The sequence below is a fragment of the Microtus pennsylvanicus genome, chromosome 7 (assembly GCF_037038515.1).
Source record: "Microtus pennsylvanicus isolate mMicPen1 chromosome 7, mMicPen1.hap1, whole genome shotgun sequence".
NCBI lineage: Eukaryota > Metazoa > Chordata > Mammalia > Rodentia > Cricetidae > Microtus > Microtus pennsylvanicus.
In genome coordinates this window covers 92,753,908-92,767,930 of record NC_134585.1, presented here as the reverse complement: position 1 = coordinate 92,767,930, position 14,023 = coordinate 92,753,908, and the positions used below count along the sequence as shown (strand labels likewise).

The 14,023-nt window shown below is 35.4% G+C and overlaps 1 protein-coding gene across 1 annotated transcript in view; it reads left to right on the top strand.

The window, feature by feature from the left end:
• Window positions 1–14,023, top strand: part of Ndst4 (N-deacetylase and N-sulfotransferase 4) — a 267,713-nt gene that overhangs the window by 131,492 nt on the left and 122,198 nt on the right. Inside the window, exon 4 of the mRNA XM_075981451.1 lies at window positions 1,418–1,572. Coding sequence (XP_075837566.1) covers window positions 1,418–1,572 — 155 coding nt within the window. The remainder of the gene's footprint in view (window positions 1–1,417; window positions 1,573–14,023) is intronic.

The following is a 14,023-nucleotide window of genomic DNA, read 5'->3' as shown; positions in this document are numbered from 1 at the left end:
ATCAGCTGGCTTGATTTTCAGAAGATGCTGGTAGTCTATCTCTTCTATATGGACGTCACAACATGAAGTGCTTCCGTAAATTGATCGCATTGACAAAATGCGACCTTATGACAAAAGCATTTGCATCTTTGGTTTAAACCAGGGAAATGGGACTCAGAATTATGACTCTTCAAAATCAAATAGTTAATTTCATAGGAAACAAGGTACTCAGTTCCAGGAACTGAATCCAAACTGCATAACCCACTTAATACTATTTCTTTCCTACTGAGGAAATCTTTTTCATAGGACTTGCAAACAACGTTTTAAGAAATATTTAAAATAATGTTGATACACTGTTCCTTAATTGAATAAAAAACAGAAATTTGAACACCCACCTATTAAGTGTATTGTGTTAGGAAAGAATAAACTGAACAAATGCACACTAAAAGCCAGAACATTTTGAGATTACCTACATAATTTCGTATTTTGACAATATATAAGAATGCTGTATGACTAAATTCCGAACATTTTTTAAAGTTGTCTACATATTATTAAATGATATAAAATGCATATAGCTCCATACAGCAAAAGAATTTCTGGATAGCTATAATAAGATGAATTGGAAATTTTTTTTCTGTTTTGTTTTCAGATATAGGTTTGCAGTGCTCTTCATGGGCATTGAGCTGAAAACTGTTTCTATAATGAGAAAGATATACTTATTTCCAAATAATTCTCAAGTAAGATTTCTCTTTCTTTAGAAATAATTAAAAGGTTCGTTGTCAAAATTTTATGAAATTATTAGAGGCTATATAAACTTTATTATAAAACATATATTAAATTGGAATTTTATGTGTGTAGCATTTTGAAATATAAAGAAGCAAAAGTGCTTACAGAATAATTGCTCAGTTTTAAGGTAAACACCAAAATATTTTAGAGAAGAATCCAAAAGTAGTTCCCACAGGTTCATTCTAAATGTTGACTTTGTATTTGTTCTATCTCTATTTTACTTTATTTTTCCTTTATGGGTGACTTGTATTTTCCACATTCCTTCAATAAATTTCTGACATTTTTATAATCAAAAGAAATTTTTAAAAATTAATAAATTACCAACTTTTTTATACACAGATGCAAAATGTTTGAGAAAAAAAGTGATACCCTCTAATCAAATTCTCCATATACACTAAGAAATCATTGTGAATATAATTATATTTATATTCCTTTATTACCAGCATATGCTCACAATTCTAAACACCACCAGTAGGGAGTAGCCTTAAACTGCCTGTTTGATCCATAGTACCCATCACACCGTACTCATGACCCTTGTCTCTGATGTAACTTAGACTTAACTTATTCTTTTTCTGTTAGAGATAGCATGAAGAATTAAATAAATCTTACAAAAACAAGGTCATCATTGAAGCCGTTATCATATGTTTTGCAGGGACCGAAGAGGAAGATGAAGGGGATGACCTCCTTCTGGGGTCTGTGGATGAGTTCTGGTGGTTTCCTCACATGTGGAGTCACATGCAGCCCCACCTCTTCCACAACGAGTCTTCTTTAGTGGAGCAGATGATTCTCAACAAAGAATTTGCCCTGGTGAGTGTATTTGATTGGATTGTGATCTAACAACAGCTTCTGTATTGTCCCATTTCTGCATGTGCTCAGCTGTTTTCCATTGAGCAGGAAAGTTGTGAAAACAGACCCTACTACCTCAAATGCTAATATGTGTCTATCTTGTCTTCAGGGAAAAGAGTACCTGCCCCTGTTTTGGTATTACTTTGAGTTCTTTGTTCTTTCAAAACTATAATAAAAGACAGAAATCATGTCTTCAGAAAAATAGCAGGGTGAGCAGTCTCATGTATGCATAGTGAGGCAAGTTATCACAAAAGTGTGGGAATCCTCTCAAATGCTGGAGTTCTTGGTTCAGGACCCCATCATGACTACCTACAACTCCTCGGATCTGTGTCATTGCAGAAAGCTTCAGGTTTGAAAGGTCATATTTGGAAGCATAGCCCTCAAATGAAAACAATGGATTCCTGTGAAGTTATACCTGCTTCTTTATTATTATTTAGAAAGAACACCTTATTTTTCTTTCTAAACTTCAAGGACAGAGTCATATCTACATGTAGAGGGTCCTGACTCATAAATGTGGAAAACAAAAGTGAGTGAGATGATGAATTAGGGCAGCAAAATGCCTTAATTGAACTCTTTCCTTCCATGAATGGCTCCCTGATGTAGTACAAATCACTTAAGCCCTCTGTGTCCTGGTTTCTCTCACACACAAAAGAATGAGGCAAATAGGAAGAATTACCATGCAGTTCTGCTGTGCAGGTGCACATGTAAGTTTCCATCAGAGTTTAACACTCAATAAGCCTTCCATATGTAATGTTTACCCAATTATCTCCTGTCTAAATGCACACAAATATGCAGTCATATGTTGCCTTAAAGAGCTATATGCAAATATTTTCAATGTAGATTAATAAAAGATTTAACCTGTAGGCACAATCTAAAATGTTCTGTAATGATAAGATGGATTATAAGCAATGTAAGTAATTGGCCTTACTCAAAAACAAACACTCCTCATTTGGTTCCCTTGAAAACCAAACATGTTTATCACTTGTCTTAAATCTGCCCAACTCTACTACCACTCAGCAGTCTGGCTCTCCATATTTGTAGGTTATATTTCATAATGGCTGATTTCACCTGTTTGAGTAATTTCTCTTTTAAGGCCATGCTGAGAGCTCTGGAAAAGATTCAGATGTAATTGCTTCATAATGAATTGTTGAAAGCTTTTTAGAGGCCATTCAGAGCAATTGCATTTGTTTAGTCAGTGACACTAGAAGCTATGCTTAAACCAATAAATAAATTTTGTTTAAAAAGGATCTTATTATGTGTTTCAAAGTCCAAATATTACAACCCAAATGAAGTTTGTTAAACACACACATTGCAATAAGATTTTACTTTTTCCTGAGTTCAGTTATACAAAACTCAAGACGGTTGAGCTATGATATTGGGATCCCTGCCTTCCTGTCAACATGGCCTGACAATAGGAGTGCTATCAGACTCATCAACATTATGTAGATAGTATAGCACAGTCAAAAGTACCAGTGAGATACTGGCAGGCTAAAAATTAGTCCTAACTGCTTGTAACCAGTTCTAATAAAGTTGGCAACTTAGTTAATGTCTTCATGCTTCACTGTCTTCCCTTGAATGCTAATGGCTGTTTTTCATTCTCTATGCCACAAACTTTCTTTAGATAATTAATTTACATCAACTCATCTGCCAAAGAAAAGCAGTGGACCAGATAATGCCACTAATCAATTCCAGCTCTAAAATTTGTGAGAACTGAAAACATCAGTCCCAAAATTTGGATTGAACATCTTGAAATACTCAGCTGGCTGCAACTGTAGCAATTTTGGAAAGAGATTTTAAAACTAAATGATCACTTTTATGCATAAATACCAAATATACTAAATTCTTCCTTTAAAAAAAAATGTACTCTGACATTGCTAGTCACTCCTGGGTAGGACTGTGTGATAGACAGATTGTCAGTTTCAAAAACACAGCTGTTTTCATAACATCTCTAAAAAGTATTCAAATGGAGTAGTAAGACCTTGACACTAATATTTTTAGAAATAGACTTTAAAACCCAATGAGAATGGCACTATCGATGGGACTTTCTGAAATCTCTCTGGATATAGTTCATTTCCTCTCAGAACATGTTTAAAGATCACGAGAAGAATACATTAAATGAGCGTTTATTTTTCCTTTCAGTATTCGGCAAGAAGCTTTATTAATAAAAAGCTTTATCATTGTTTAAGCTATGCACGCTTACCTAATCAGTTTGTCTGGGGTTAGAGTGGAGGGGGCATGTGCGTTTAATCCATGAATAAAATTAACCGTGTTACACATGAAGGTACATGCTTACTCTTTGTACACATTTCATGTGTGTAGTTAAATGTTTGCATAGAAGATGTTAGTAAATTGATCAGGATAGCAAGACATGGTAGTGACAATGTACTTTACATGGTGTGACAGAAAAATGGAGAGAAAGGTTTCTAAGTTCCTTTCTGCAATAAATCATCGATCTTTGCTGCTACTCAGTCGCTTATGCATGTCAATAAACAACAGCAAACTTTCAAAGATGACAACAGAGGCTGAAGAAAACCAGAGACACTGGGAAATATGAAAGCAGCTAATGAAAAAGTGAGCAAAAATCATCTCTAATTTAGCCTGCATCTCCATTCCAATGACAGAGGAAAAGAATGCCTATAGCGTAAGCCTGAATTATTTATTTTTATTCCACAATAGACTTACAGGGGGAAGAGAGTTTTGTTGTTTTAAGTTTAACATGCACACTCATTAAAGTTTCTAAGCCAGTGGGGCTTTTCAGTCTGCTGATTATTTCAGATGAGAAAATATCCTGAAGGGAGGAAAAAAAAATCAGCATTTTGTCTTCACTGCTAACGTTTTTAACAAAGATGCAGTTATCTCACATTTTAGTAAATAATAAAGTATCTTGTTTTAACTAAGTAAGAGGCGATTCTTAAAGCTAATGGTTTTAAGTTCTGCTGTTTAAAAGTTAACCATATTTATGAAATACACATATACATATTCCATAATTAGATCAATATTCATTAATTATGACATGCAAGCTATTTTCTTTAAAACACAATCCTGGGGCTAATGAATGGCTTAACAGGTAGTGTGCTTTTTTTGTGTAAACATGAAGACTTAAAATTGGATCTCAAGGACCTACGTATAAAGTAAGACATAAATGAACATCTATAATCCATGTGCTTGGAGGCAGAGACAAGAGGATTACTAGTGCTCATGGGCAAGCCAGCCTAGACCATCAGTGAATTATAAGTTCAGTTAAAGACCTTGTCTCAAAAACTAATATGGGCAAGAATAGAAGAGGGCACACAGTATCATCCTTGGCCTCTAGATTAGTATAGACAGGCGCATATTCACATACATATGCATACACCAACACACACACACACACACAATACAAACCCACAAAGAGCTATCAAATAGTAACAATAAAAAAATCTACAGCACACTTTATGCTCTATAAGTTATGTAGCTTTCATATTTCAAGGAAATGAGAGTGAAATTATTGTCACACTCTGATAAAGCAGAGCTTCCTGACATTCTGTATGAGGTACAGCTTTACTGGATCATACAACATTCAGCCTTATGCAACTCAACAAATACATGTGTCAAAAAATGCCATGGATGAGATGGCTTAGACAGTGATGGTGCTGATCACCAAGTCTTGGGTAGGTGGTGCTGGACCTCAGTCCAGAGTCCACACATGTTAAAGGGGAGAATCAGTCTTCTCAGGTTAACCTCTATTCTCCCCACGTATGTTGTAGCAAATGAATGAATACACAGTGATTAAGTAACTGTAATTTTTAAAAGTTGATTGTATCTAATAGATGCACAGAATAAGGAATTTAGAAAATATAAGAATATTGTTTTCATAATTGATCAATTTGTGCATCTTAGAGAATCAATAATGAATAAATCAGTCTTTTCAAATTGAGAAGAGTGCACACACAAGCACACAAATGAGGTAGGTCCAACAATGACAGTTATCAAAGAACCTGAAACCCTGAGGCATAGAGGAAGAAACTAGGTGACGTGTGACAATATGGACTGAGAGGACCTTAGGCTAAATTGGTCAATCAAAGAAAGGAAAATGCTACATGGACCCCTCACACAAGCATCTATTAAGATCGAATTCAAAGATCTGGAGAGTGAGGTGTTTCGTGCTAATGGCTGGGGCCAGGGTAAAACAGGAAGCGGTTAACAAAGGAGCATGACAGTTCAGTCTAGCAAGAGGAATACATCTTATCGTGCCAAGCAAAACTGTGCCTTTAAGCAATGAATTTTAATACATTGCACACTTAAAATGCTATAAATGAAGTAGATCTTATGTTGTATATTTATCACAATAAATAAGTGAAGATTTTAATAATAAATCAAGCTTTTGAGATATCCTGTGAAACAAATACCCATTTAGAACAAATATTCATGTCTACTCCTTCATAATTGAGTACACTAGACATCTAAGTAAATTACCCAAAACATGAAGATCTAAAATTTTCATTCGCACTGAAGCAGTCTGTGTAATTCTGAAGGTTATTACTTAATATGATGCTGCAAGTCTACTGTCTTATGAGACGTCAGTCAAGGGTTCAGTTGAAGTGACATGTGATCTTGAGGCTTACTTAGAGGATAGACCACTGCTAAGCTAATGATTGTTGACAAAGTTCAGTTCCTCACAAAGTGGGAGCTTCTTTTTCCCACCAGGTGTTATCTAGCTGGACCTTGATTTTCTGATCACATGAGAGGCTTCAGGAGAAAGTTCACAGCATGACAGTATAGCTCTCTGAGACAGGGAACAAGAGATGTGCAGTCTCCAAGCAGAATCCGTATCTGTGACTTTTATCATGAATCGAGCTAGAGGAACCCATCACTAGCTCCGTGCTACACACAGTAGACAGAAAATTAAGGACTGGAACAGCAAGAGACATAGAACTTTTGAAACCACTCTGCTTAATGTCTGTCCCATGCAACCCCAAGTAATGTAGGGCATCCTATTCAAAGCTGTTATCCTTCATTGATTTAAAGATATTTGAACATGAAATAGACAAAATCTCTTTCCTAAAGTTTAAGGACAATCATAACTTCCCAAGCCAAAGCTATTAGATTTACCTTATGCTTTCCTTTCTCTCATGTTATTAGTTGCATATACCAAAGACTCTCCTGGAAACTTGTGAATCTTATTCTCAATAGCATTACCTACTTTTACTGAATCACTTTTGGAAATTATATCAACATTAATGTATGATACAGTTTACACATGCACATGCAAAATGTCATTGTCAGTAAGTTTTTCTGCTTTTGCTTAAACGTCACCTTAATTTTATCATTAACTATAAAAGAAAATGCATTCCTTCTAGCAGCCACTTTTCTCTTACATCTTGCCCAAGCTTAATCATTAAAATACTTATCTTGTTATAAGTTTTTTATTCTGAATATTTGGAATAAATGAAGTCATATAGTTTAAGATCTTTCTTTTTTTCATTAACCAGCATACTGTTTCAAGATTTGCAGGAAGCTTCCATTTTATTGTCAAATGATATTCTAGTGTACAGCTATATTATATGTTATTTACTCCATCAGATGCTAGTTAATTTCTACATTTTTATCATTACAATACCACTATGAACATTCACACACACACTGATAGTCTAGAAATACACTATGGATTCTCTGTGGCATTTCTCAGGAGTATAATTGTGTTAACTCTAAGTCATATACTAACTGTTTAGTATTCTAGTAGTTTCTGCACTGACCCCAAAGTCCTGCTACCATTTTTACTCCCACCAGCAGAAGAGGTGAATCCCACTTTACCAAAATCTCTCCAGCCCTTATAGCTTTCTTTTCAAATACAACCATCCTAGTGACTAGGAATTCTCATTGATTTTGTTTTTTTTCTGAGATTACAATAAAATGTTATCAATTCCCCCTTACATTTCCTCCCTCTAAATGGTCCTATGAACACTTTCTATTATGTCTCAAAGTCATGGCCTCTTTTTCCTTTAATTGTTGATATCTGTGTTTGTCATTTCTTTGTTTATTTTAAAATTCATTGAGTTTCTTGGATAAACATCAATGATTTTTATCAAACTTGAAACTTGGCATATATTGTTTCTACAAACACCATTATCTACCTTTCTTTCCTTCCCATCTTTAATTTAATCTTCCAATCTTTTTTTTTCCACTTCAAATATGTTGGTTCCACTAACACAAAATCTTATATTCTCTGAGACACTGGATGTTTTTCTCCATTTTTTCTATGTTCTTCAGAATTTATAATCTCCATTATTCTGTCTTTAATCTCTCCTGATCCATTTAATATATCTCCTGTCATATCAAACTTCCTATTGAACTTTCTAACAAACTGTTTTGTCATTTTAGTAATGATCCTTTTTAACTCAAAATTTCAATTTAGTTTTTACTATAATATTTAATACATTAATACTCCCTATTTGAGGAGAAACTGTTATAGTGTGCTTCAGTTCTTTAAATACATTTCAAATCTGTATTGATTTGTCACATGTCTTTGAAGGCAATTTCTGTTCATCGCTTCATTTTCTGTGAAGCAAACTGTTGTTCTATTTTTATTGAAGATATTACAACTTTATGTTACAAACTAAACTTGGAAAGTACCTCTTTGGGGAGACAGTGGTTTAAGCCTAGATTTCCTGTGTTTTTCTCCTGAACCATTAGCATGAGATTATTTACTTGTGAGCCCCTACTAATGACCATTTAATGCATTTTTCTGGTTCTGCTTGCCTTGGGTTGCAGATTGAGTTCAGTCTCTGAAACGCTGGGATCATGGAATGCTCCTCTCAATGTCCTTCCCTAGTTGTCCCTGGTAAACAGCTGTTTAATCTGTGCCCAGCTTATTACTAATCTAAAAATGACAACAATCTCTTCTTTAATCATCCACAAAATTCACCATATTTGAAAGTGGCCTTGAACTTGAACTTTATATTCTTTTTCTCCCCAAATCTAAATTTCCACAGGGGGTACTTTGAGCTCTACCCTCTTATTACCTGCCGTCCTTGGTGAAATCTCTCTTGCAGAGATATTGCAGGTGAATATGAGGCTTGCTTCTCTCAACATTTTGGATTTAGAGGATGGGATCCAAATTGGTGCAGGAGTGTTTGATCTTTCCAACTTACTCTTCGGGCATGAGTGGAACAACCACTCTATGAATTTCCCATTTTTCCTAGAGTAAATTCTGCCTTTTTTCAATAAGATTAGATTGAATAGAACCCCAGATATCTTAGTAACTCTTAGCTAATTTAAGATTCTACACGAAGCTTGAGAGGATTGCTGAGGGCCTCTTCTCAAAGGTGAAAACATTTATGTAGGCTGAGAGCTCAGGTGAAGAGTCCTGCCACATTGATTAAAAATTCTACTACTCTAAAAGGGTCAGGGAAATAAAGGTCAAAATCAATTACTACTTTTTCTGAATTTTTCCATAATTTATTATTTCTTTTCATTAGCTCTCTTTTCTTTGCTCATTTTCAAGAGCATTTTAGAAAAGATTTCAAGTACATCCTTTTTAGACCAGTTGCCAGGGTTTCCCCAAAAGCAAGTCCAGGGAGTTTCTCATGCCTTACCTTTAGTAGTCAGAACTCCACCATCTTTATCTCGGCTGATTTATGGCAGTAGACTCCTCATTGGCATTTGGTGTCCTCTCTGGATACCTTTCTGAGTCCATCCTCACCAGGTTAGAGCGCAGATATCAGCACGCCACCTGGACCTTGCGGCTTGTCATTAAGACAACCTCACTATCAGAAGGAAACCCCCTTTAAGTCTCTTGTTTGTGTTTCGTATGCTGCACATGCTCCTCTTTAATAGATGTACATTAGTCTTCAGTTTGTCTTCGTTCTAGTAGTTGCTAATCATTGATAACTGCTGTCATAATTTGTTTTTGAAATAATCTCATTATTTCTTTTCCCATTTCTTATTGCTGATTTCATTGGGTTTGACCTTGACCCAGCGTTCTCTTGCTCTTCATCAAAACGAGTGTTGACCTACCTCCTCTGAAGTTCTATAGTTCTTGAATTTGATAAGTTAATTTCCTTCCATTTCATTTTCTATACTGCATATATACTTAAAACAACTAGGTCAAAGACATCATCTTCTAAAAGTGGTTAGAGAAACTAGAGCTTTTTCATTGTTTTCTGTCCCAAACTATTCTACTTATATTCTTACCTCAGCATCTGTTTCTTCTTTTTCTTGCTCTCTAAGGAGGAATGAATTTTAATTTAGCTCATTTATAATATCTTTTAATCCCAGTTCTTTTCAATTTTCTGTCCCTAATTTGCCGTCATCCTTCTCTATTTAAGTACTGTAATAAAAATGGATCTAGGATTTCTGATACTTTGCTCTGATGGGCTGTAATTTCTAGATTTCCACTGAGGCTTTGGAAATATTTTGTTTATTAAGTCTCTTGTGTTCATTTTTATAGCAGCATTTTTGAATCCTAGAGTGGGCAAAAGTAAGTTTTGTTTACAAAGCATTGAATAATAAAACCTAATGCCAATTTTTTTTTTCCTTAAAGACAGAGCAGTGAATTTGCTAAGTGTTTCAAAACAGAATATGCACATGATCTTGATCTTGATTTCAGCCAGTTCTGTTCATTGAAAAATATATGATAATGAAAACACCATGGAAAGAGCATATTACATCACAGTGGGAAGATTGCAGGACATCAGCCAGTAAGCTTGAGGCTTAATTACATGAATACTTCATGTTTCTGTTACTGGATATACAACATTTATTTACAGGTGCCATTTTTAACAGTTTTAAAACATTTTAATGATCTGTGTAATTAGAATAGATAAAGCTACATTATAATGTTTCTTGCTTTTTAAGTTTAATATTCAAGTCTTTTTCATCTTTGATACTGTTCAAAAGTGTTCACAGGCATAAATCATCTGGGATCATATTCCAAATTTCTCTCAATCACAGCCTTTGCATTTTCAAGTTTTTATTATATTCATGTTAATATTTTATACTCAGTCAAGAGAGTAAAGTTGATGAGACTTTTATTTATATAATATTAACACCAAATATTATGTTAAATATTATGGGTTATGTATCTGTAACTGAAAAACCATAATTTAAGAGATAAATTATTTTAGTCATTGACTATGGACACACATTACTGATTTTAAATTAATAATTTAACAGTACATATTCCATTACATTGTCCCAGAGACTGGAGGTTTTCATTGTAGAAGAAGTTAAAGACAAGAAGTAGGGGTGTATTTCAGTGACAGAATGCTTGTCTGGCATGCACAAGTCCTGACTTGATCTCCCATGCATGTACAGTTTACTGATTGGAGTATTTAACAAAATAAAATATGTATATTTCTTCTTTTAAGAGCTCATTCACAGTAGGTATGGATTTTTGCCCTTTGACAAGTAGGGTAAAATTATTTAATAAAGTTCTTGGTTAGCTTATTCAAGAAACCTCCAAGGTTCTCATAAATTCCCATTTTCACTAAGCCCACATGGATATCACAAACGCACTGGCTGCAAATTAGAATTGGTATTGCACTACCTATTAATATTCATACTGCTTAGCAAAGGATTTAGAGAAAGACGACATTTCTTGTCATGGGTTATATCAGTAAAAGTCCTTGACTTGTTGATGCGGTATTGGCAGGTGGGTTTAAGAATTTCCCTCAGACAGAATCTCTCTAAAAGAGATATTTATCTACTTGACTGTCCCAGCAGAAGATAGTGGCAGATGCCTACCCTTCTCAAACGTCCTATTTTCACTGAACCATCTTTCTTTTATCATGCAGCAATTTCATTTTTGAACATGTTTGTTTAAACTCAAAGAAATAAATATCATCAAAAATGCATTTGCACATTGGCTGGTCCCAACAGCAGGGAATGAACTGTTTATATTACCTGTGAGGGGCTGCTTTTAATCAATTAAGGCTTATATCTATCTGATTAGAATACTTTGTAATTATTATTTTGGTAAGCAGAAAGTCTGAAAGCCATTCTCACTGTTTGCTTTGTTGTGCAGTAATCTCACTGAAGTGTGTGCTTCTAAATAACATTTCAGATAGTTCAGAGTCTCTGCCCCTGCCAGGAGCTCCACAAGGACAGGAGTAGCAGTTTTACCTCAGGGATAGGATGGCAGACATGGGCATTATTTAACTTATATTCTCTAACTGGCAGGTTTCGTTTGTGTTACACAAAACAATATACAATGCACAGCATATAAAAGAGAAATCAATGTTCTTCTCAACAAAGCAAAGCCTTAACTGTTGTTAAACATTATAACTCTTCCTTCTGAGGTTTGACTTTCAGCTGCACATATCAGCACATACTCCCAACTCCTGATCTTATTTCAAAGTTTACCTTGACTAATTATTATGTCAATGGTGCTGGCTAATTTTTTTAATGGTCTTTAGTGTTAAGTATGTAACATGGCTGTAAGCTGCCTTTTGTGTGTGTGTTTATAGCACTTATGAGACTCTCTGGGGGAATAAGTGTCTCAAAGACTATTTAACACAATTATCATGGTTGCTATATCTCTTTAAGAAGCACATATTCTTTTTTTTTTAAAAAAAAAAAAAGGCTGTTCTGTATAAGACAGCCAACTGACTTTTGTAGGCTTCTTAGTTTCTTTTCCTGTTGATGTGAGAAAACACCTTTTCCACAGCATCTCAAAATGGTTTATCTAGCTCTGAGTTCGAGATACAGTCCATGACGTTAGAGAGGTAGAGGCCGTAGGAACTTGAAGTAGCTGTTTAGGGGAAGGATAATATGCTTACTGTGCTCAGCTCTCTTTTGCCATTTTATACAGTCCAAGAAGGCAGGAATGAGAATGTATGGCAGCCGGAGTGGGTGTCTCTTCCTACCTCACTTAATGCAATTAAAATAATCTCACCTTCCATGGTCTATGTTCTATATTTCACAATGAAGACAACTAACACTAATATTCATGCAAGCTTATGCAACATTCAAGTTGGGAACAGAGAAAATGTAACAAATATGCTAAGCAACCCTCCATCCAATACAGAATGGAATCACAAATTTTTCAGGGGATGAATGCCTTCCTAAATATTCCATCAAAAACAAATATGGATGACAAAACTGGACGTGTTATCAAATTAGTGAGCTAAATGTGGTTCTGCATGCCTGTAATACTAATACTCTGGAGGCTACGACAGGACAACTGACAGCTCCAGGTCAGTCTGGTCTACATAGCAAGACCTTGACTAAATTAAAACCATCTAAGTAAATGAAGAAGTGAAAAATTGAAAACAGTTGATCCACATACACCTAAAAAATTACAATACTGACATTATCACTTTCTGATCATATCCAAAATTTTCAATCATTTCTGATAGAAAAGTAACTCTATCCATACACTATGTCCTTCATTTCTTCTACATTGTCTTCTCTCTCTCTCTCTCTCTCTCTCTCTCTCTCTCTCTCTCTTTTCTGCATTTTCTACACAGATAATTAGTGATTATTCACTTTCTGCTTGAAACTTTACTGATACCAGAGAAGCAAAATGAAGATTATTCAATAATTTAAGTTTAGGCAGTAGCTTTTATGTCTAATGTTATATTTGGAGATTTTTTTTCTAAGAAATTTTCAGAACACAGTAGAGCACAGATGAATCTCTAACAAATTACAAAGTAATAAAGATTATTTCACAGAAAAAATAATATTGAAATGGTGTGTGTAAATGGGTTGATTTCATGAGGCCAAGGAAGAAAGGAGTCCCCAGAGAGAGAAGTGGGAGAAGGAATATAGAATTGGGCACCAAATAGGATGCTTCTGTCTTCGCCAAGTGTGGTGGTGTATGTTTTAACCCCAACACTGGTAGGCAGAGATAGATAGGCAGATCTCTGTGAGTTCAAGGTCAGTTTGGTCTACATAGTGGGTTCTAGGACAGCCAAGCTACGTGGAGAGACCCAGTCACACACACACACACACACACACACACACACACACACACACACACACACACACACAGATGTTTCAGTCATTAATAAAGTCTATTATTCTTGTTGCTGCCTTTCTTGTCTGCGGGGTTAGATAGTGGAGATGTTACGCGAGGACACGCGGCGGTCCCACGTGGGTGCACTTTAATGGGGGAGGGGTAAAAACAGGTCAGGTACGGGTGACGAAAGGAGAGGGGGGAAGAAGAGGGGGAGGGGGCTCGTGGAGACCCCCGCATTTAACGGGGAATACAAGGGCGTCTAGGAAAGGTGTCCTGCGCCTGCACGCACTGGTATCCGTAGTCCAGGGGAATGTTGGGAGCTGTAGTTTGCAAAAGGAACAACAAAGTCTACATCCATTTTTAATGAAGTCTGCATCCATTTAGCAACAAGCTATCTGTAGAGTAAGAATCTACTACCTGGAAGAATTAGTGTTGTAATGTCAGTGTGCTAAGTGTGGATTTTATATTTAGGAT